The sequence below is a fragment of the Poecilia reticulata genome, chromosome 20, assembly GCF_904066995.2.
Source record: "Poecilia reticulata chromosome 20, P_reticulata-male-v2, whole genome shotgun sequence".
NCBI classification, from domain to species: domain Eukaryota; kingdom Metazoa; phylum Chordata; class Actinopteri; order Cyprinodontiformes; family Poeciliidae; genus Poecilia; species Poecilia reticulata.
The window spans coordinates 15,598,939-15,622,376 of NC_088849.1; the positions used below are offsets into that span (position 1 = coordinate 15,598,939).

A 23,438-nucleotide genomic window follows, 5' to 3' on the forward strand; every position below is an offset into this window, starting at 1 on the left:
TTCAGTGTGACGTTTCCACAATCAGGGATGATTTGGTGTGCTGATGGTGTTAGTTTGTTTTGTTGAGTTCACGTTTTCCTCTGCTGATAAGCTATATGTAGATGCTGATTTAATTTTCCAGCAGGATTTGAACCTGCAGGTACCAGCTGGCTCAGCTGACCTTCACCCCCAATTCACGCTAATGCAGACACCACCAGATATTGACGGTTTATAATGTGCAGCACACGGGTTTACTTTCAGCAGGCCAACATTTATGTTAAAAATCCTTCATTTGTTCCAATTTTGACATTTTCCAATTTTACGAGATTCGAAACTTTGGGTTTTAAGCCTCAATAAACAATTTAGCAAAAAAATAAACACTTTTTTTTTTTTTACATTTTGCTCTTCATAATAACTTAAACTTCTTGAATTGCAATATTAAAAATAACTTTTTCACGACGTTCTGCTTTACTGACCTACACCTGCATTTCTTATTTGATTGTTTTTGTCCCTCTCTGCGTAAGTTCGTTCAGCTGGAGCTTCTGTCTGAATTCTCTCGTTTCCCACCTTGTGCTCACGTCTCAAGACCGCAAATGCTCTTCGTGGTCTCACCTTGACGCGGCTTCGCTTCCGAGATGGTCCATCACTGAGTCCCATCTAATCGCTGCACAGCATCAGTCAGTCAGTGAGTTGGATCCTTTACAAATGGGCCCAGTGCAGCACTACGGGCTCTTAGTGGACACGTGAGCTATAAGGGATGAGTCACTCAGTGTCCAGATCTTGTCCAGTGTATCTTTAAGGTCAGAGATCAACACAGAGGCTCACATATTGTGCTTAGCATTCATCAGTGGTACATATCTGAGCTAAGGTTGCTTCTTGATGGTGTAATGAGAAGTGCCTCTTGAGGTTGCAGAGGGAATTGCTCTACTGTTTCCACCTGCAGGAGCTCCCACGCGTCCGGAAATTGTTGCCTTTTGTTTGTGTTTTTGGTTGTAACTATTTAATCCGTATCATTTAGATTTATCATTCGAGCTACACGTGTCTTAAAAAAAATCTTGAAAATAGATTTGGCTCCCACATTTGGTTGGAGCTTCGGTTTACTCCTGCAAGGATATCGACAGAGAAGTGTAAGCTTTGCATTTGTTTATTTTTTATTTAAAAAATATAAATATAAGACGTGTCGTTGCACAACAGAAAAAAAAAAATGTCTGGTTGCACGTAAGTTTATTAACAAACATAAATATCATAAATACAGCGGTTCATAATCTAAAACAAAATACAAATTTATGTTTGAACGAAAAGAAAAGTGCGTCTTCTGAAACTCTACAAATTCGACACCAACATCAAAATGGCAAGGTATAACCGGACCGGTCCAGCCCGTTTACGCTCCATCATTTTTAGGTTAAAGCTATAAATTATAGAGTGATAAAGCAGCACTATATTGCACACAGCATGTTTTTGTGCTAATAAATGCAGAACAAAAAAACAAAATAAAATAAAAGATAAACAGAGGGAACTGAGATCTTTGGCGGGCTGGAGAGATGGTTTCATTTCCCAAACAGCTCCATCATCCTTCTGTTGTTCTGCGCCTGCTGGGCCAGCTGTTCCGCCTTGGACATCTCCATCATCTCCCGCAGCAGGTGGAAGGTCAGGTCCAGGGATATCGGTGGGTCTTCGGACCTCCTCCCCCTCTCCATCGACTCGTCCCCGCGGTCGGCGAAGCCACCTATGAGCGCTCGGATGTTGCCAACTTTCCCCTGCAAGAGGCGCCGCGTCAGCTGGAGCTGCTGCGCTCTGTTGAAGATGGATGGGGATCCGCCGGGATAGTACAAGGATGGGAAAGAGTTAGAGTCCCCGTTTCCCAGCCGGATGAAGTACTCCTCTCCGAGGCGCTCCAGAATGGGACCAGACTGCTGCTGCTGCTGCTCCTGCTGCTGCCTCTGCTGCTGTTCGGAGTTTTGGCTTTGGAGAGCGGGGATGCGCAGGGGACCGCCTGGGCTCTCAATAGCCCGACATTCGTAGCGCGGTAAGAAGGCAACGAGCAGAATAATGGTGGTGCCGAATAAATTGAGCTTCATGTCAGGATTTCAGCTGGAAACCTGGGAAGAGGAGGAAGGTGGGAAAAAAAACCAGCACTTAGGATTCATGTTTGCTGCGTAAAGAGACAATTACGCACGGAAAACACACCTGAAAACAGCCAGTGGTGTTCCAAATAATGTACCTATCATTTCTGAATAAATTATATCTAAATAATAATAACACCTTCTCATGTTAGAGTAAATAAAAATGATCAACTATTTAAAAAAAAAAAAATCTGTGCGTAACCTCGAATGATTGGTTAACATTTTCTACTGAGATGTTAAGAATTCAAAAAGAACCAAACAAAATCAGCAGTAATGAGTTGATAGGCATCTTTCTTTGTTTTAAATGAGAATACAAAACATACCAAGTTAAGTATTAAGCAAAAAGGAAAATAAAAACTAAGGAAGAATTTCCTTACCTTCAGTACAGGTAGTCCAGAAGTCTACAGCCGCGTAGGTTGCCAGGTACAGTTGGCGAGATGCCGCCCTCCTTCACTTCTCCGAAGAGACAAGTATATAGTTACTTAAAGGGAGAAGAGATGCTGAATGGACTTATATATAGCCGCCGTCACTACAAGCGCGTTGCTGCGAGCCCCAGATTGATTCTGCGCGTCCTCGCAGGGGTTGAACGTGAATGGACGCCTCTGACAAAGTGCTTTAGTTCGGATGGGATGAGTCATACGTGAGCATGCGCGCGCGCGCACGAGCGCCTACCTCCCCCCTCTGCGCCTGAAGATCAGGCCTAAATAGGTGCCACACCTACAGGCATTTTTCACTGGAAAGGGATAGTTGGAAATTCTAAGAGCACTTTGCTTAGAAGTTAATGGAAATGTTGGATCAATAGAAGCTCTAAATTGTGCGTGTGTGTGTTTGTGTGTGCTTTTTTTAATAACCATCTTATCAATTCAACGTTTAGTTAGCTGGTTGCTGCTTTTTATTTTTGCATGGATAGAAATATTCTGAAAACGAACACCTGCTACATAAACAGGTGCATTCAAATTGAGTTATTTCTGCATGTTGCACTAAAATAATGACTCTAAAGCAGTTCCTCAATTGACCTGAGCTGCAATTAATGAATGTGCATTTGCAAACACCTCAGGCTCACAGAGAGACATTGGCTCCAGTGATTCATTGCTGCTGCACATATGTACGTCACCATTTCTCCACCTTACTGATTCGGCCACTTTGTTTGAGAGGGGGGGGTGGGAGTGGGCCCTGCCACCAAAACTCGCTTTCAAGATGTGGAGCTTCGTCTTGAATGTTAAATAATTTCAATCTGAGGTGTTGCTGTTTCATTCTTCTTCTTCTTCTCGATTGTGTTGTAATACCTACTGCTGATTCGACCCGGTTGCTAATGGTGAAGCGTGAGGCTGCGAAAGAGTTGCAAAAAGTTGGCCCTTTTTCACCTCAGCAAAAAGTAATCCTTTTAGTAAGTCACCTTAACAATGTCACATAACTTTTCCCATTATTCGTAAAGAAAAACCCAGACATTTTGATCAGGAAAATTATGTTCCAGACATATATGCAGGGATTAAAGTGATTCAATGGATTCTGTGCTTTCAAGGAGGAGCAGCCAATCTGTGACAAAATTGTGGAGGAAATATGATTTTTTTTTTCTTTGTACGTGTTGCACAAGACAAGATTTTTATGTGACAGATCAACACAAAGTACTGCATAATTTTGCAAATCAGGCCTTTATGAAAGAGTGTCAGTAAGAGTTAGGAGACCAATTTACAGTTTACTGATAATTCACTGAGCATGTGGTATGTGGTACAGAACGACCTGCTTGGCTCCACCTGGAACTCTCCAACCTTACAGCTAAACATGGTGGAGGCGGCATTATGCTGTGGAGACGGTTAGAGTTGATGGGAAGCTGAAATAGGCTTAATACAGGGAAATAACGGAGGCTTCAGATTAAAGTTTGTTCATTGATTTGAATGGCCTAGTCAAAGTGAATACAGGGTGTGGGCGTCTTTTAGGAGCTTCATGAACCACAGTTGCTGGGAATTATGGGGAAAATAAAGAAGTCTTCAGTGTTGCTATCACAGCTAATGCACGTACTGATTGTACAGAAATCATTCTGCGCCATCCGTCGTTTTCTTATTGCTCTGTTTCGTTGGCGCCGTTCCAGAATTAGAAATATCGCATCATTAAACCTTCATTGAATCAGCTGCTTTTGACCTTCAAAATGGGTTTGCAATTGTAATAACAGTTTCCCTTCCTGGGTTTGTGATTGTTTCTGTCCAATAGGAGCAATGGTGGTTACCTGTGTGGCTTTGTTTACAGATTACAGATAAAATCACAATGCGAAAGGATAAAGGGCACTTTCAGTCCAGACCAAAAAAGTGGACCAAAAAAAGGTCTGGTCCACTTTGTACAAAACTTTAAAACAGATTTTTACTGATGTTGTTTCATCCAATCTGACTGAGCATGAGCTTTAAAAGGAGGAATGTGCGTAAATGTTGGTCTCTAGTTGTGCAGCGCTGGTAAAAGACATGCAACGATGAGATTTGATTGCACAACATATTTACTTGCAGGGGTTGAATTCATATTCGCTTTACATTTTTCAAACTTTTTCCCAATCACACCCCACAAGCAGGTACTAATGTAACTAATAATAATCTCCTGGCTGGTTTACTGGGACGTTAACTCCTTCTGATATCTTACAAGTTTCCTGATCGTGAATAATGTTTCTCTTCATGAAGTGACACATTTGGAATTGTTTAGAAACTGGCTTTCCGTGTTGCAGAGATTGACGGAGAGCTCGTCTATCTTTGCTTGTCTATTGTCGCTCCTGCTGTTTTTCCTTGTTAGACTTGTTTACTCAGACCTCTGTGCTTCGGTCCGGCAAATAGACAAAACTCTTGCCTTTATGTAAAGCTGTTTTTCATACAGTTTCCTCACTTTGTCAATCTACGTGCTCAAGGGGTTGTTGTCAAGTCCCATCAGGACAAAAAACACATGTTCCCTGACACAAATAAAACACCGGCAGAGGAGGGAGGGGCTGCTTGTGGACATCTCATGTCACCTCATTTTCAAATCACTGTCCATGGACCGATCGCTGCGACAAAAATCCTCTCCTGTGACACCCTGTGCCGGAAAGTCAGGATTAAATTTTTATCCCTTTGTTTCCTCAGTTAGAGGGAGTCTCTTAGGTGATTGTGTTAGAAAAAAATGCTTTAGTGAATTCTGGGAGGAATCCTGGAAAATAGAGATGTTTTTTGTTTTTTTTTAGCTTAATTTATTCCTAACCCAATCAAGTTACTTGTTTGGGTTTAATCAAATTTGCTAAGAAAAATCTCCAAATTCAGTTTCCCAAAGCGACTGGTTTATTAATCGGTCATTTGCCTTTCTGTGTCTGATTTAATGCAAGAACAAGTGCTTTTTCGCTTTGAAAGCATTCCCGCCTGAATTCAGACGAGTTTCACAGAATATTCCCAACGCTGTGCTCGACTTTTTCTAACAAAACTTTAATTAACCAGTCGCTCTTCGTGCTGAAGTGCGTGTGGCGACTGTGACAGCAGCGTTGATGCTTGACACCACCTGACCTGAGGCCTTTAGCGCAGGTGTCCCTCTGGTTTACAGGCCAGTCATATAACTTTTAGCAAAACACTTGACCTTTTTTATTACACACAAAAACACACATGGAGCATTTTCCAGAAATAAAATGTACTGTTATAAACCTGGTTATAAACCAAACCCCTAACCTGCCACATACAAACAGCTTTAGACTCATTTAATTAATTTTAAACTACGGTGATTCTAGTGAAGAATGAACTAATCACTGGCGATTAAATATTTAACCAGTCTCGTAATCTGTCAATAAAGACTTTAATTGATTAATATAAGTTCTTGACCTTCCCAGGATGTTTAGCAAAACATTCAATAAGCAGACGTGGTTTCCTATAATCTTCAAAACAAACAGAAATCTGAGGAAAATTAACAATTTACTAAAAATTAAATGAAACAAAATCCCACGCTATGCTAGTCTACATCTACTCGTTCCTAATTGACCAAATTAAGGAAAATACATTAATAGACAAGGTCAAACAAAGCGAAGTGAGCTTGGGAGTGGGAGAAAGGAAGGGACTCAGTCGTTGAGAAATCACCCTGAAACACTGCGCGAACAGTAAAAAGTTAGTGCCTACCTAACTTGTGGTAGGCACTAACTTGTAAGTGGTTATTTTCTAGGAACCACTTGCATTCCTGATTTATAGTTCTTATGGTTCTTCCTCCTCAGTCAGTCTTTGTTCAGCTCCAAAGACTGTTCAGCTCATAGTCTTTGGAGCCGACTGTGAGCTCCAAAGGCTCACAGTCGGCTAAACAAACCTGCTTGAAAACAGCAAATGTGTTCTTTTCTTTACACACCAGAAGCTTTAAGGGAATACAAAAAAAAAAAAAACATTTTAAAGGAACCTCATCCCAAAATTAGATTGAGGTTGAATATGATAAGTAGCGAAAGATGCTAGTTGATGCTTTATTAATTAAATTCTTGATCTCAGTATTGACTGACTGCTTGTCTGTGTTGAATAAACTTTGTGATACTTCTAAATAAATTCTAATTCAGACTAATATCTCGATTCTTCTTTCAGTAATGATAATAATAATATTACAAAAAGTCGTCCTTAACACTGATTTTGACGGTTTATTAAACTGATGGATTTTTTTTTTAACATAATATATTGTTACAGAGTGCAAAGAGGATTTCAAACTAAAATAGTTCTGCAGCAGCGCGTTTTGTTTTGCTCTTCTTGTAAATTTGCACACAGCTCGGCAGTTGGTGCACATCCCTTATCAGAACCAGAACTGTCCATGGCGAGTCAATATTACTGCAGGCTGTCCAGCCTCTATCATGTAGGTCAGATGTCTGAGGTTTCCTTGACATTTTGCCAAGAATACCAATTGCCTATCCTGTCACACAAAGGTTGTAAAAATAAAATAATGCCCGGAAAAAACAATACTTGTTTCCACTTAAAACCAGCAGTTTATAGTCTAATTATAAGCTTTTGAATTATTTCACATGAATACCCAGAGGAGGCGTTGAGCTAAAAAAAGAAAAAAAAGAAAAAAAAAGTTTTTCTTTTTTAAATGAAAGGAGCGCAAGAATTGTTTCCTTTTAGAATCTAAATGAAAGTTATTTAAAAGTAAACATCAATTTTCAGTTGAAATAAAAGGGATTTTTTTTTTTAAAGGAGAGATTGTAAAGGAGAGTACACTCATTCTCATTTTTCAGAGTCTTTTTTAAAATGAAAACCAAACAAAGCCGAGATGCCTTTTGTCTTTACTTTACCATTTTTGCTGCATGTGTTTTGGTGTTTTCCGCCTTCCGGCTCCCAAAAAGACAACAATCAATTTTTTTATTTTATTTTGTTTTTAAAGCCTTAAACCGGTGGTTTTTATTTTATAAAGGTTGCAGTCATTTTAAGACCATATGTGTCGGTTTTATAAAAGGTTACTGACAAAGGATTAAGTGTTGTAGTCTTTCGGGACCAGTTTTATTGTGTACAGCGCGAGGATGGTGTCTGTGGTAAATGTGGTCGCTTTAACAAGGGAACATGTTGCACAGAGAAACAGTGTATCCTCGTCTTGTGGAGGTAATTTCCTCCACCAGAGCTATACAGGTATTGGATACAGGTACATCTAAAAAATGTACTTCAGAGTTAAAGTAATAGGTTTCAAGTCTTCTGTTTTGATCATTTTCCCTGGCAGCCGATGAAAACCCCTAATTCAGTTTTTAGGAACAATATGCAAGATGAATGATAGATACTTTACATAGAAGTGTGATGGTAAAGCCTTTAAAATCACGTGGAAGACTCAAGACAGACAAACAAAGTCATTGTTTGTTATGAGAGCTGTTTATGTTAAAGGAATGTTGAGTGGATGGAAAAACTCTGAAAAAGGCGAAAAATTCACAGCTTTTAGGAGAATCTCTCAGCAAAGCGCATTTAGAAATTCCTTGTATGAAACCGCTTCTGAACACCATCTGACACATCTGAGGAGCAAACAGACGGGACTGTTTGTCAGTGGTCCAAAATTCTCTTTTTAGATGAATGTGAATTTACCGTTTCAATTGGAAATTGAGATCCCAGAATCTGCAGGAAGCGAGGAGAGACACAGAATCCCCACAGCTAACGCGTGACATTTCCACAGTTAATGGAGCCCTGACTTATCAGCCAAAGTTTTGAGCGTTTCATGCTTTCCTCTACTAACGACTTTAATGACAACCTGAAAACCCGATTTTAATTTTCCATCAGGAGCCAGCACCAACCCGTATTAATAACCGTGGGGCACCCAGTTTGTTACCGAGCATCGTTAAGAGGACGTTCAGAAACATCGGGCCCGATGACCCACATGACGTCCTGAAACGAGCCAGGCTTCACCTCCTCTCTCAAAGATGAGTCGAGTTTCAAAATGAAGTTTTTTTTTCTTATTCTGTACTGCCGTAATGCAGCCTAACAATGTCAAATCAGATTTGCATGATCACAGTTTTGTGTGCTGGATCTTTAATGAACTCCATTTTTGCTCTAATAAAAGGAGAGAATGTGAAAATTTTGCTCACAGTGTGCAAAAGTCCTTTTCCTCTGCTAGATCCTTTTAAACTGGATTCTTATGAATCAAAAATTACCACATGTTCCATGCATGATTTTGTTAGAAATATATCATAACTTCTAGGAAATATATTAGTGAGATGTCTTATGTTTTTTTGTTTTTAAACTGGTTTAGTGTGTGTGGGGGGGGAATCAGTCTACATAGAAATCTAGGCCAAAGCCATTCTACCAAAAACTGTAACCTAGTTTTCTTCTTTATAAAAACCATAACTGTATAATTCTGGATGCCTAAATAGCCTTCATGGCTTCCCCTCTTTATATCATTATCCTTATTCATAGTGAATAATTCAATCAAATGTATCCAGCCGTACAGAGAGAAAAAGAGGAAGAAAGAAAGGAAAAACTTTTGTTCTCCTTTCAAAATTAAAGAGAAAACATATTTATCGACAGGGACAGGACCATGTGGTTCAAAATGACAGAAAATTGCCAGAGAACAAGAAATCTTTTCAAACAACTTCGTGCTAAACTTAGCTTTCTCCGAGCATCGGTGACCTTAAAGACGTTGGCTTCCCTTCAACACGCCGATCCTCGTTCACGTAACAGACGTGTGAAGGCTGTAATGACTGAGTGGGTTTTCTCCTGTCTTTGTGAATGTTTGTCACACTGATCTGTCTTACAGCAATCTGCGGCCCGCTCAGAAGGAGAAGTTACGTAAGGGCAAACAAGATCAGCAGACAAGACGCGGCCGCGTCTGCAATTAGTACTTTTCTTTAGTCAAATTTAAGTTTCCACGGCAATGGTGGCATTTTTAAGATTCATTTATTCTTGGGAAATAGAGGATTTATGTAATTCTACCAAGTGTAAGAGGAAAATCTGAACATAATGTTGCAGGTTTGACACTTTTAAGTTACATTAGCATGAGGATGTAGCTAACGATATAAACCCATAACCCGGGTCAGCATTAGCACCGCATCACAGCTACTGTCTCAGTTTGTATCATATGATTAGCGGTCATCTTCAAAGACCAGCATCCATTATTGTGTAGCATTATTATAAATAAAAATAACAGACTCTCTGTTTTGTTTTACATCAAAACGTGTGTTAGCGCTACAGCACAGCTAGCTTATGCAGGAAGCTAGAAAAGTCACAAATTATTGCCACCACGAGACTTTATTAATTTATCAATTGTTAATGACTTGTGACTGGTTTTAGCCGCATGCACATCATTTGGCAAATAATTATTATAGTCATTGTATTCAGTAGTCTTTCACGACGACATACGGCTTTGATATCAATCATTTTTAGCTGCCATTCTAAATGTTTTTTTTTATAGAAGTATGATTGTGTGTTTAAAGAGGAAGCTAAGCACTAAGAAATCTAAGAAAAACATTCTTTTCCCTGCCTGTGTGGATTCATTCACCTTTTTACTAAACCATATATTCTTTCTGATTTTTCGCAGTTAGCTTTCTGGTTTAGATGGAATCAGACGTCGAGAAACGCACGTATCTCCCAAAACATTGACTAGTTTGGTCAAAACATTAAAAAAACGAGAACAACCAAGTCAAAGTAATCTTAATAACCTTAGGAACTGACTGAAAGCTTACACGCTTCTCATTCAATGCGTGTGCGTGAGCAGAAGGGTTCGCTTCCTCGTTTTTATGTCATGTGCACCAAACATTAAGACTTCCAGGACGACCTCGGTGGGCGTCTGCCTCATCGCCTTTTAAATGAATGCATGTCCATCGCAGTGTAACACAGGACGCAGCCCAGTGAAGATGCACTGGCCTCTGCAATAACTGTGATGGATTAGATGCACTCTGGTTTTTGTATTTTTACAATAGCATAATGAGGATGAAACCACGGAGCGGCGGACTAGGTTGAAAGTCATTTTTTTTGAGAGCTGAAGTACAGATAATACACTCTTTATTTTGCCATTTATGACATTAGGGGGTAATTGGGATGGCGCCTGTCCAATGAAGAGACGCTGTACATAACTAACCTCCTCGTCTATGCATGTTTCAATCATGAGTAAAGCGAGTGACTCACACTTTGCCAGCTTTTTTTTTTGTTTTTGGTCTGTTTATCTGGTTGAGATCAGATGATGGGTGAGAGTCTTCTACTGTAAGCTGAGAAGTATATTTCTCTTCTATAATTGCTTGTGTAGGTGTCATTCTTCCCGCTTTGGTTTGTCTCTGATCCTACATAAGGTGCTAGCAGGCACTGATCGCACAACAGCAGTGGGCCAAAATCAAAGATGAGAAGATTGCACTTGACAAGCAGCAGTCTGAGGCGGTTCTTTTACAGAAACCACGCAAAGCACCATCAAAACTCTGAAATACTCTAAAGGAATTATTGCCAGGAAACACGATTTACGGCGAAATCAAAATGCGCTTTAAATAATCTTGTGCAACAAATATGTTTTTTTTTATATAAACATACTCAGGTGCTGAGAGCATTAACTGCGTTTGGAGCGTCATCGCTGGAGCGCACCTTGTTCTTTGTGATTAATTCAATTGAGTGGCTGTAATTTAAAAGCTCTTAGGGCTCTGCGTCAATCTACCGAACCAGCTGAATGAAACTAATGTAATGAATCAATCATCGGAGATACACACATTAATCTAAGGGTTGTCTCTGTCAGAAACCGTTAAGCGACAGGTTAAGCCCTCCAGGGGGTCGGTGGTGTGTGGATGCAGCGAGGGGCCGTGTGATTCGAGGCAGAAAAGACGCAGGAAGACATCAAACCGGTGCAGGAAGTTCGTCAGGGGAAGGGATTGGCTGACTGAGGAGTGACATCGTTTATAGGGATGAGCAGATGCAGCTACCACATATAGGTGATGTGCCAGGAGCTCCAGCGTCCTTCACTTCCCCCACCTTCGTCAAGCAGCGATGAAAGGTCGTCCAAGCATTTAGCAGTACAGCACATCCGATGTGTTTGTAGCACCAGTAATGTAGACAGAAGGCACAACCTGATGTCGTCAGGAGGCAGAAACGAGACCAATTGAAAGGAAACGGGCATTTTAAGCAAATATTTAGAAACATTCTTAACAGCAGATGTTTGAGATTTTGGCATCATCAGGGATCAAATCAGTCATCTGCCTTTTGGGGAACACATCTCCACTTTTACACAATTCCCAGTGCGGTGCCGTTAAACATTTTTCCAATGTGGAAAATAAGTTTATATGTTACAAAAGGCATAAATCTGCTGAAAGACTTTTTCTTCTACCCATGAACCCATTTGCAGTTAACTAAGAACAATCTGCTCCCCTCTATTTCCAGCCCTTATGCACTTCTTGTTTATTGTTCACTCCACAAGTCTGGTGTTTATAGAAGAGGGCTTTTAGGAGAGGAAAGGTATTACTGAACGAAAGCCCAGAAGTCCTGTTAATAGTTTTCCTCAAGCATAGCATAGCAAAGACGGAGGAAGAAGGCGTTCTTGTAAGGTGAGAGGTGAACTTAACTTTTTGACCTAGAGGCAAAAATGTAATGTGTGGCAAAAAAAACAAAAAAAAAACAACTAAAACATTCCCCTCTGTTCAGTGAAACATGGTGGTGGCAGCATCATGCTGGAAGAAAAAGAAAGGTTTGCAGACACATACTGCAAAGAGACATGGGTGAAAGCATCAATCTGTTGGGTAAAAGGTATTATTAGAGATGTACAACAAGTTCTTGCAGCTGTAGTTACTTCTTGACTCGGGGAATGAAATGTTTTAAACTTTGCATACTTTCCCTTTGACTGCATGTTTGTAGCATGAGCTGCTTTGGTTTAATTCCCAATTAAATACACTGGATTTTGCAATGTGATTTTTTTTTCTTTTCTTTTTAATTAATGAGGCATGAATTATTTTTGAAACCTCTTGCAACAGCATAAGGCAAAGCTCTTTCATCACTCTACAAATAAAATATATCCATATGAATAAGTGTTTTTGGAGAGCGGTTGCTTTTTAAACTGAGAAATACTGTTACTAGGCAGAGAGAATATTTTTAAAAGATGTAAAAAAAAAAAAAAACAAACCGACGTGAAAGTGTTGCGAACTTAAACGACGGTCTTCAGCTTAACGAAGCTCTGCTCTCCACATCCTGTCTCCACGCCGTCACTTCTTCTCTGCTTCAGCTGCGTTTTGCAGACGCGGTGACGTCACGCCGGTGACGCGCCAATGTTTTTCTGCATACATTAGCTCCTCTGCAGCCCTGCATCTTTCTGCTAAGTCGGTCTATTTTTATATCTACTCACCCTATACTTTTGGCTCTTCTTGGTCGAGTTTTGCGCTTTTGAATCACATGCTGAATAAGTTAAGTAACCACGAACCTCTTCGTTTAACAGTTTCACTTAGCTTGCGAACACTGACCTCTGTGTGCGACATAAGCTGCTTAGCGCATCCTGCCTCAACATCTAAATCTGCTTTTTGTTGTAAGATCCAAAATCTACAACATTCCTAATCTTTGAAAATGCCTCTTCGGTTTCTCTGCAGTAAGTTTTCTTGTAATATTAAAAAAAAAATTATAATAATAATAAATTCCTCTCACCAGTACATCTTTAAGTGTCTTTAACTTTAATTCAGGATATTTTTCTATTAATATTGATGTCAATTTGGAAAGTAAAATTAAGTTTTGTTGCCACTTTTTCTATTTTAATGGCAATTTTTGCACTCTTGACAGGCAGAGACGTCGTCTGCCTCATTAGTTCTTTTGAAAATAAAAATGGAAATAATATATGTCAGATGGGCTAAAGGTTGCCTTTGTTGTCTCGCCCCTTTGAGACAGCAACTTACATTACCTTTCATGAGTCCCTGCAATTAAAATTACAGTGCTGCTTTGAAAAAGCGCTCTAAGTGCTCGACTATGGGAGATTTTATTTTCTCATGCTAGATCCTCTTGAAAAAAAAACATTAAATTAATATTGGACCATTATATTAGAGTACCTGCTAATTATTGTTCCAACTCACTAATGCTCTGTTAATTATGTTTTAAAACTTCTAACATATATATATACTTGTGCTTTTAGAAAATGATTGTTTTAATTGCTACTTAAATTGGTCAAGATGCAGCAAGCAAATATTCAGTGATCAACAGTGGAAGTTTTTATTAAAAACAAAAACAAAAAAGAACCTTATAATTTGATTACTGAGCTGCTCCCTGACCAGCGTTTTGTAATTAGATTGTTTTTTTCCCCCTTTCAGTCCCTCCTGATGTGTTTGGCTCACTGGGCCGAACACATCACTCCCACACAGGCGACGGTCCACTCAGATGGGCTTCCCCAAGCTCCTTGACCCCTTTCAGCATCACAGAGCATGAATTTCATTACCTGCACTTATGTAAATGTTAATTAGTTGAGGGAATTGGAAACTGGCAACACACCAATTTTTTTATCCCTCAACAAGCTGGAAGTCGTCATCCCCTCTGTGATTTTCAAGTTTTTGCAAACCGCACAAGAGTCGGGAGGAAAGAAACCTCTTTCATTTAATTCTCGCTGAAAAGTGCATCCCAACAATGCATTACATGTTAGGCGCGTTTTTTTCTTTCTTTCATTAGTACAATGGCTTTGGAAAAAAGTATATAGCTGGATCCTTCTCACATTTTATCATTCACACCCACAACGCTCACTAAATTTTACTGGGGTTTTATGTAGCATACCAACACAAAGTGGTTCGAAATTGCAGTGTAGAAAAAAAAATAGACATATGGTTTTAAACTAACAAAAAAAAAACAACTGAAAATTATGGTGTGGATGTATGTTCAGCCTATTTTTCTTTTACTCTAATATCCTTAACTTGCAATCAGTTTGCCTCCATCGAACCAATCTGATTAATAAACAGGGCATTTGTATTTAATCTCAGTATAAACGTATAATTGAGTTATTTTGCAAATATAAATTGGTATAAATTTCACACTCTGAATGTGAAAACATGTCCTCAGAGACTTTTCCCTACAAATACGTTTCCTTTTGTTTGTCTGTTTTGTTTTAGATATTGACTTTGGTGGGTTGGATGCAAATTTTTATTTAGACAATTGTTTCAAATCATCTTTCTTTTACTTTTGCTGTGCTGCTTAGTGTTGGTCTATCACCCAAAATACAGAAAAAGAGAATGAAAGACTGCAAATTATACTACAACTAAAGATGTAATTCCCAACATGAGTTGCACAAAAGTTAGTTTTCTATGATTTCTCTGCATTGAAAATAATAACCAAATAGCTTTTTAAAGCATATTGCAAGAGCCAGCCATCCATAACGAAATCGGTGTGAATTTTGTATCAGTAAATGCACCACTGGTGCAGAGCAATTTGTTCACATATGCTGCCACCCAGATCGTTATTTACGCACAACACGTTAGCATTGCTAAAGAATCCCAGGGTGAAAACATCTCGTCCCATGAAACAGAAATATTCAAACCCTCCCTATACGCTACCCGGGATACTTTTTAGATCAATATTTTCCCTCCTTCTTGTACAAAGATCTCTTTCTCTGCGAGGGCTCCTTCAAAAACACAAACAAATCAATACAGCACAAGCAGGAAGCCTTCGCATCGACATGCTACGGCTGGTTAAGCAGTCCGGGTTTAAAGATTATCCCAAAACAAGTGCTGCTCGTGTTTCCTTTGACACCATTTACCAGTTCCAGTCAGTCGTTGTCTTTTTTTCAGCCCACTTTTTTACAGGAACCAGAGACACAGTCGGTGTTTATGTCAATGTTTTGCAGGCGTATTCACAACCCCTGGAACTGGGTCACATTTTTTGCCACGTTACAACCACAAACCTCACTGAGTGCTTTATTGGGATTCTAAGTGGTTTTGGTGCATGATTGTGAAGTGGAGGGAACCGGAGACACGGTTTTCAAAATGAGTACAAATCTGAAAAGTGTGGCATGCTTTGCATTTACCTCCTGAAGGGTCAACGTTGCTTAGAGTAAAAGGACAAAAAGGAGTGTCTTTACTTTTCTTTTGGTTTCTTTGCTACCAAAGGGGGAAAAAACAGACTATTTGCTTGATTATATATATTTAATTTTAATAATACTTTTGACTTGACGATTTGGCCCACGCTCCAAAACGTTTGGACACTAAATTGCTCCACTTCATCTCTATGCAAATGTTTTGAGGCTGCTTTCCCTCTGGAAGATGGACTGAAGTCCTCCGCAGCATCAAACACACACAAATGGTGTTTTGATTGTTGGCCAAAAAGCTGAATTGGTGGTTTTATCTGTCCAGGTGTTGCAACTCTTGCACCAACAAAAAAAAAAGGGCCACAATTTTGGGGGGTTTTTTGTGTTGGTTTTAACTCCTAAAATCCAACTAGAATTACGTCAAAGTTTGCAGTAAACACACAGCAAACATTTTCAAGTGATCTGAATACTTTTTGCAAAGCTCAGTCTGCCCGACTGAGCTTTGCAGCACAACAAACAGCCGCGGGGCGGACAGTGTTCACTTTAACCTGGTTAGGCAATGACTTCCAAACAACGCAGAGCGAGCAGGAGCCCAACCGACCACAAGTAGCGACTGTAGCCTGAGGTCGTTTCACACAACCGCATCAGGAAGCTGCTTCGTTGCGCTCCTTCTCCCTGCATGGCTGCAGCAAAACGGAAAGAATCATGAAACGATCCGCTGCAAGTTTGAAATCATGTGAAACTGACTCGTCTTGTTTTATTTTTGAAGCAGCCGTGGGTTTTCGCTCCACATAACTTCTCTGCCGAGAGAGAAAATGAAACAGAGGTGTAAATTACACCCCCCCCCCTCCCCTCCCTCCAAAATCTGCGCTCAGTGGAGAGATTCCCCCCAAAAATAACTCAGAGAATTAACACAAGCGTTTTGACTTTTGCTCTATTTGTTGAAACGCTTATTTAAAGTAAACCTTGGATTGTCGGTGCGATCAAAGTCGAGCTTTGTGACTTTTCCTCACTTCTTCCTGGTGAATCCGAAGTGGGAGCAGAACAGCAGGAGAGCCACCTTCTGAAACCTGGAAGATGCGCGCAGAATGAGACCCAATAAAACCGAGAGTGCTTTCTTAAAAAAAAAAAAAAAGACTCGAGCCTTTTTGAGATGCTGTATCAGTTTGAAATTGTGTTATCCGCTGGAAGAAATGCTGCCTTTGAAGGGTGAGGGTGTTGGAAATCTGCTTTGCGCGCCGAGATCCAAAGCTCCAAAAGAAAGGTCTGTTGACGGCCACTGCTTGGAGGGCCGAGTTTGAGCTTCTTAGCGCCTGGTTTCTCTCCTTTGTCCACAGCTTTAGACATGCTTCCTGAAAGACCTCGCTCCTATACATCGGATCTTTGAGCGTGAGAAGGTCACAACCCGCATTTCTCTTGAGAATGACTGACAAGAGAAGCGCAGGATCCGCTTAGCGATTTCACACAAGTCAGCATATTCGAGGCACACGACCACTTATCTTTAATAGGTTTTTTTTTTTCCCCTCTGCTAATGCACCTTATTCATGCAGGTCACTTGCTATTGTGATTTGTTGAGACACCTGGCAGAGCAAAGCATAAATCGCAATTTTTAACAGCAGAGACGCTTAAACCTTAAAGTCCCGACGGGATTTAAAGGAACATTGAGTGTTTTTCCACCTGAATTCTTTTATAAGACTCCAGTGCACGCTAGGGAACAGCGAGGAGACGAGATCTGCACATCAAAGCAGCCACTCTCACACCCGAGGGCCTGCGGCTCAGATGAATGTGACCCATATTATGTAGCTATATATCGTTGGAGCGTCCCCTGTGAGATCAAGACGCCGTTCGGCCTCTGTCAAGCTACGAGTGAGGGACAAGTGGGAGGAACGCCGCTTGCAATTTACAAGCTGCTGCGGGGAGTCGAGGCGTGCGGGGCGAGCGGTGCGTGAGCAACATTTAATCAGAAACATTTTATGGAGAACAAAGCAAATAGTCTGTCAAAGATCTCTTTGAGGGGACGCATGAAGAAGAGTTCGCATCGTCCTCATTGCGGACTCCCCCCCCCCGTGAGTCGGATCATCCGGGGACGCTTAGCATGCCGGGGCGACACCAGCGCGCTGCGAGAAATGTGTGACAGTGCATGGCCCTGAGGGCGAGTGGAGCAAGGTGACTTCTGCCCTTTAGCTAATGAGCAGCTTTCGTCTGCCTCGTTCAGCTCCCGCGTTGACTGATCTGTGAGTTGTTCTGCTGAATGGCAGGGGAACAAAGTTACTCTCTCCCCCCCTCCCCCTTCCCCCCTCGTGGATCTCTTCGCAATCTATTCAGGGTGCGTGAAGTGCTCTGCATCAGATGGAACACGGCGCTTCAGTGAATGAAAGCCAAACAGTGCGAAAGCACTTCCTGCTGGAGACGTAGAAAGACGGCAAGTGTAATAGTGTGTAATCAGTTAAGCTATTTTCTCATCTGAGTGATGGGAAATATATATATATATATATATATATATATATATATATATATATATATATATATATATATATATATATATATACTTTTTTTTTTTTACAGTACTTTGTACCACCTTTTACTGCAATCAGCTGCAAGTCTTCTGGGATCTGTCTCTTCTAGATCGGCTCATCTGCAGACTGCATTTTTCTTCTTCTTCTTCTTTGCAGAGTAGCTCAAGCTCAGTCAGTTTGGTTGGGGATCATCTGTGAATTCATTTTTTTTTTAGCATTGGCACAGATTCCCAGCTAAGTTTAGGTCTGGAGTTTGAGTTTCCCAACAGACTTTTTTCCTCACATGTCCAAATTTTAAAGTTCAAGGTGCTCCTGGGTTGTAAACTAAAGAACGCACAGCTAAATTTATTGTATGTCGTTTACTTTTACCTGTTCAACAAGTAATGGATACTTTTCAAAGTTCAATAGACAAGTAAATTAAGGTTTTTGTATGACCTTTTTTCCAGATTCCCTGCAGTTTAATTGATGTCTACAGAGACTAAAAGCACTCGGTGATAAAACTTATCACAGATAGCTGATCGAAGCTGCTTTGTTTAAATTAAGTGTCTTCACAAGCTCTGATTGGCTCTCAATAAGCTTCAGGTAAAACAAAACAAACAAAAAAAAAAGATTTACCTAATACTGAATAAATCCTTAAGCACATTATGTTGTTTCCCCTCTCTCAAATATTCTTTAAAGGGAATCCCACATCCTTCCTGAAGGGAAATTTCACTCATGGGATTAGTGACTCTCCACTTTCATTAAGCTGCTGCTTGGTCTCATTACGCACCAATGTGCATCTACAGACTAATTAACAGCAGATCAATAGGGGCCCTGGATGCTCCTCGCACAAGGGGCCCAGTGCTCAGACAAACCAGCCCTCATTATTGGAGGCTTCAAAGAGGATTTCTCAGGATCTACCGGAGGGACCGGATGACACATCAGCCTGCAGGCTTGGCGAAAGTTTGAGAGTTTCCCTGTTCTTCTTGTCGTTCTCTCTCTGTGTGCACATGGAGGGCTGATGATTGTATAAGGAAAACAAATATTTATTCCGAGTAAAGTCCTAACAAGATCAATACTATTTATGCATGTGTTCTGATAACATCTGTTGCAAATGTACCAGTATTTCAGAAAACCACATGACGCCGTTGGCCATCAGGTGGCTGTGCGATGGTCTGGGTCCACGTTGCCTCTCCAGAACCTGGATCACTTGGCATAATTGATTGAACCATTTTATCGTGCTCTCTATCAGGAAATCCTAAAGATGAATGTCCGGCCGTCGGCTCACGACCTCAAGCTGATGCGAGCTCGGGTTTTGCAGAAGGACAAGAATCCAAAGCACACAGGAAGGCCACAAAGTGAAAATTTTGGAGTGGCGTAGTCAAAGTTCGGACCTAAATCCGAGTAAGCTGTTGTGGTGAAACCCTAAAACATGCAGTTCATGCGTAGAAAACCTCCAGTGTGGCTGAATTACAACAGTTATCAGAAGAAAACAGGACAACGTTCCTGCTTAGATAGAAAAGACTCGTTGCAACTATCACAAACACCCAATGGCAACCATTGCTGCCAAGAGTTGCCGAACTAGTTAGGTTCACTTTTGTTGCACACAGAGACAGGCTGGTTTGGAAAAGTTTTTCCTGTCACTAAATCAAATCATTGGAAAGCTATTTGAAAGTTATTTGTTTTTGTTTTATTATGTTTTTAGTTTTTATCAATCAAAATTCCTTTGATCTGTAATATGGAAGTGACAACAAAGGATGTAGGTCAAACCTGGTATTATTATTGTTATTATTTTTCTTTGAGTTTGCAGTATTTAAATGCTGAAGCACTAAAACTGATGTCTCTATTTGTGCCCTGTATGTTCCTGAACTTTGATAATGCCTGCACATCATTTTATTTATTTATTTATTTATTTTCTCCAGGTTCCGGAGCTGCGATAAACTTTATAACCGGATTGCTGTAGGTGTCGTTATGAGAGATTAAATTCCCTGAATTATTAATATCCCCACCCCCCCTGCCACACATCTTGTATTGTGCATGGGTTTCTCCCAAAGATCCGGCGCCATAATGACTCTATTTTTATCCCCGTCTTCTCTAATTTGGAGGAGGAAGGGGCAGCGACGTGAGGCGGTGGGGCTCTACAACAATTGGTCTGCATGGCGACGGGTGGCTCGGAGACGCCGATGTTATTATTTTGGGGCTCCAATAATCACATTCATCGCCACCCTTGCCATGTGAATGCTAACACTCTGCCGGACACAGAGATAAGGTCACGACTGATGCTTCGGCTTAGAGATGCGAGGAGGATACGCGTAATTAGTGGCCCAAAGCCTCGGGTGTGATTAAGTGAGGTCTATAAGGTCCTCGGTGACGTGGACAGATGTCGTCTGAAATCACCCAATTTAAACATGGTCCTCTTGTTAGCCAGCCGCCCTCGTCTGGTGGTGTCATCTTCTCCCTGGCTTTTTTATCTGGGGCTGAATTCAGCTAAGCAGGATTAGTTCTCCGTGGTTTTTCTTGTCGGAACGGATGCACGGCAACACCCCCGAAGGATGAAGTTTTGTGCGAGCCGTGACCGTGGAGTGACGACGTTCTCCAGAGCTTTAGAGGATAAGGCTCAGAACGAGTCCCTTTCTGTGATGTTTTGCGGCTTTCGGCGAACAAGCACGCGCAGCTGTTAGATTAGTTCGATTCAGCGCGAGGAGTTCAAACCTATTTAGTTCAAACCTAAATTTTTTGTATCGTTTTTTTTTTTTTTACTTAAAAGTAGATCATTTGAACTGAAGACACAGTTTTCAGTGCAGTAAAAGAAAGATGTTAGTGTCTTGCGAAAGCTCTCACGTCACCAGTTGCGACTGTAAGTCTCGACGTATTTTAATGCTATTTTATGTTATATGACATCAAAAAGGAGCGTAGCTTTCTAAAGTGGAAGGAAAATTATACATCTTTCAAAACCATTCAGAAAAATCAGAGAGGTGCATGTCCATATGTGGCCTTGTAGTCTTGAATTGTAGAACCGCTTTGCGCTTCTACTTTTTGTTTGTTTCTACCAGGCTTGCAGATCTCAAGACTGACGTTTTTATCCATTCTGATTTGCAAAATTGCTCTTTCGGAGTCAGACCGGATTGAGTTTGCCATAGGTTGTCAATTGTACTCTGACGTTTCTTATATTTCTTAAACCAAATGATTCAGTTGTTGCTCTGGTTGGTTCTTTTCATTGTCCTGCTGGAAGGCAAACTTCCACCCCAGGCTCCACTCTTTAGCAGTTTCTAACAGGGTTTTTTCCCCCCATAATAGTCCTATATCACCTCCTCTCATTCCTTCTACTAACTCTGACCAGCTTCCCTGCATCATCTTCCAAAGAGATGCATCCCTACAAACAGGGATGCATCTCCTGGTCTGTGTTTTCCACGCAGACCAGGGAGTTCATTTTTGGTCTTATTTGACCAGAGCTCCTTCTATTTGTCTGCATCGTCTATGACTTGTGGTAAAGAATTTGTGACACACTGCAAACTGAGCTTCTTTCTTTTACATTTGTGGACTGCATGACTAATACTTGTCCCATATTCTCCGCCTTGGCTGCTTCTCTGACTCATTCTCTCCAGTTTTGGCCGGACAACCGTGTCCAGTTACGTTTGGATACTCTTTTCCATTGTCAGATGATGGGTTGAAAGTGTCCAAAAAACATGAGAAACCCTGGTTCAAAACTTCTTAACAACTTGACACGTCTTGCCGTTTTCCCTGTTCTTCGTGTTGCTGTTATTCGCTAATGTTCTCTAATAAACCTTGAAGGCCTTCACAGAACAGCGTGTACTGTATGTGGACTCTATTTACTAATTAGGTGACATCTGAACGCAGTTAGTGGAATGGAAAAAAAAACAGAAATAAAGAGACCGAAAGAAGAAAGGAAACCTGAACAATAAACAGAAATGCTAATTTAATGAAGCGAATCCAAAACACAAACAATCAGAGGCACTGAACCAACACAAGGAGTAAACTAAAATGGCAAGAAATAAGGGGGAAAAAAAACATCAAAGAAATGATCAAAGGAGATAACGCCTTTGACAACATGACTTTTTAACAAAAGATCATGATAAAAATGGGGAAAAGTTCAAGGTGCATGCATAGTTTTGCAAGGCTGTGAAGTTGTCATATTTTTAATACTGAGAGGTAGAAAAGGAAAATCCTTGTTACATTTGGCAAGTAAAGCATGGAAAGAGTTTTAGCGAGCAAGTGCTTCGTTGTCCTTTACTGTAAAATTGAAGTTTGGCTCACAAGTAAATGTACTTTTTCCTTTTTCCACCAACTATAATTGGAAATTGGGAACATATTCTTTGACTGTAGGAGCTTTGGGAACCTCACATAGTTGAGAAGTGTGAGGCTGCTGGAAAGCATCTTGTTCACAGACAAAGGCTGTTCGTTTTAGTTTTAGTGTGCTTTTATTTTGAAGACCACTGAATAAAGTTTATTTCGTTGAATATTTAATGTTGGGTTGCCTTCTGACTGACTGACAACCTGTCCAGGATGTACCCAGGTAGTGATGAGTAAAAAAAAAAAAAAAAAATCAAACTTGGGCCGGAGGAGAATCAGGAAAACAGAGACAGATCAAGATCTGGCTCTCAGAGGGCTGACAGGAGGCCAGGACAGACAGAGGAACGAGGAGGATCTGGCATGCTGCAAGTGAAAAGCAGAATAATTACCAAAGTAATGAATGACAAACACAGGACAGGTGTAACGATTAGCAAGCAAGGACCTGCAGCACGGAGGGAGGGGAGCAAAAGACAAAACTAACAAAAAGGAAATCCGGGACCAGATTAGGGAATCAAGAGAAAAGCAGAAAAACGGGCAGCACTCATCATGAATAATGATTACACAAAAACTTACAAACAGTTCACAGTTCAACGTCTTTCCCCTGTTTTTGACAGCTCTCAGGCAGATAATCGTTAGAGGCTGCAGAGCCGAAAGGCACATTAATCTTATTATGTGTTTTTCCCTTCAGTTGTCTTTTTTTTTTCTTCTGGGTTTCAAATGTCATTTTCCCGTTTTGAAAGAAGCTTAGCATCTTTTCAAAAATGTTTAGCCTTAGCCAAATTCGTTTATTTACCACCTTGGGTTCTTGTCTGGGCTCTCATGTTGTGCTTTTCTCGTCTCGTCTGTCACTTCCATGTGTTCACAGCTCAAAAACAGCACCTGTGATATTTATACAAACTCTGACTACAGAATTATAAATGGGGAAGGCATTCACACATCTAAAGATGCATCCCTCCACGCAGCGAAAGGATAACCTGAAGCAAGTGGAATCTAGGAAGCGGGACTTGATCGTTATCGTCCATTGCGAAAGGCTTTCTGCCGCGTAGAACGACTGAGATATAAATAAAGACGCTAAGCGGCTTTGCACGTTTATGGTTTTTATGAATGAATGCAACCGGTGAATGGTTCACCAAGCAGGGGCAAACCCCTA

The 23,438-nt window shown here is 40.7% G+C and overlaps 1 protein-coding gene across 1 annotated transcript; it reads right to left on the minus strand.

Moving 5' to 3' along the window:
* Positions 1-1,186: 1,186 nt before the first annotated feature.
* crhb (corticotropin releasing hormone b) lies at positions 1,187-2,696 on the minus strand. The gene is made up of 2 exons (XM_008396253.3): positions 2,480-2,696; positions 1,187-2,078 (listed from the first exon to the last, which is right to left on the minus strand). The coding sequence occupies exon 2, from the start codon at positions 2,055-2,057 to the stop codon at positions 1,527-1,529; it is 531 nt and encodes a 176-aa protein (XP_008394475.1). The 5' UTR covers positions 2,058-2,078; positions 2,480-2,696; the 3' UTR covers positions 1,187-1,526.
* Positions 2,697-23,438: the final 20,742 nt, after the last annotated feature.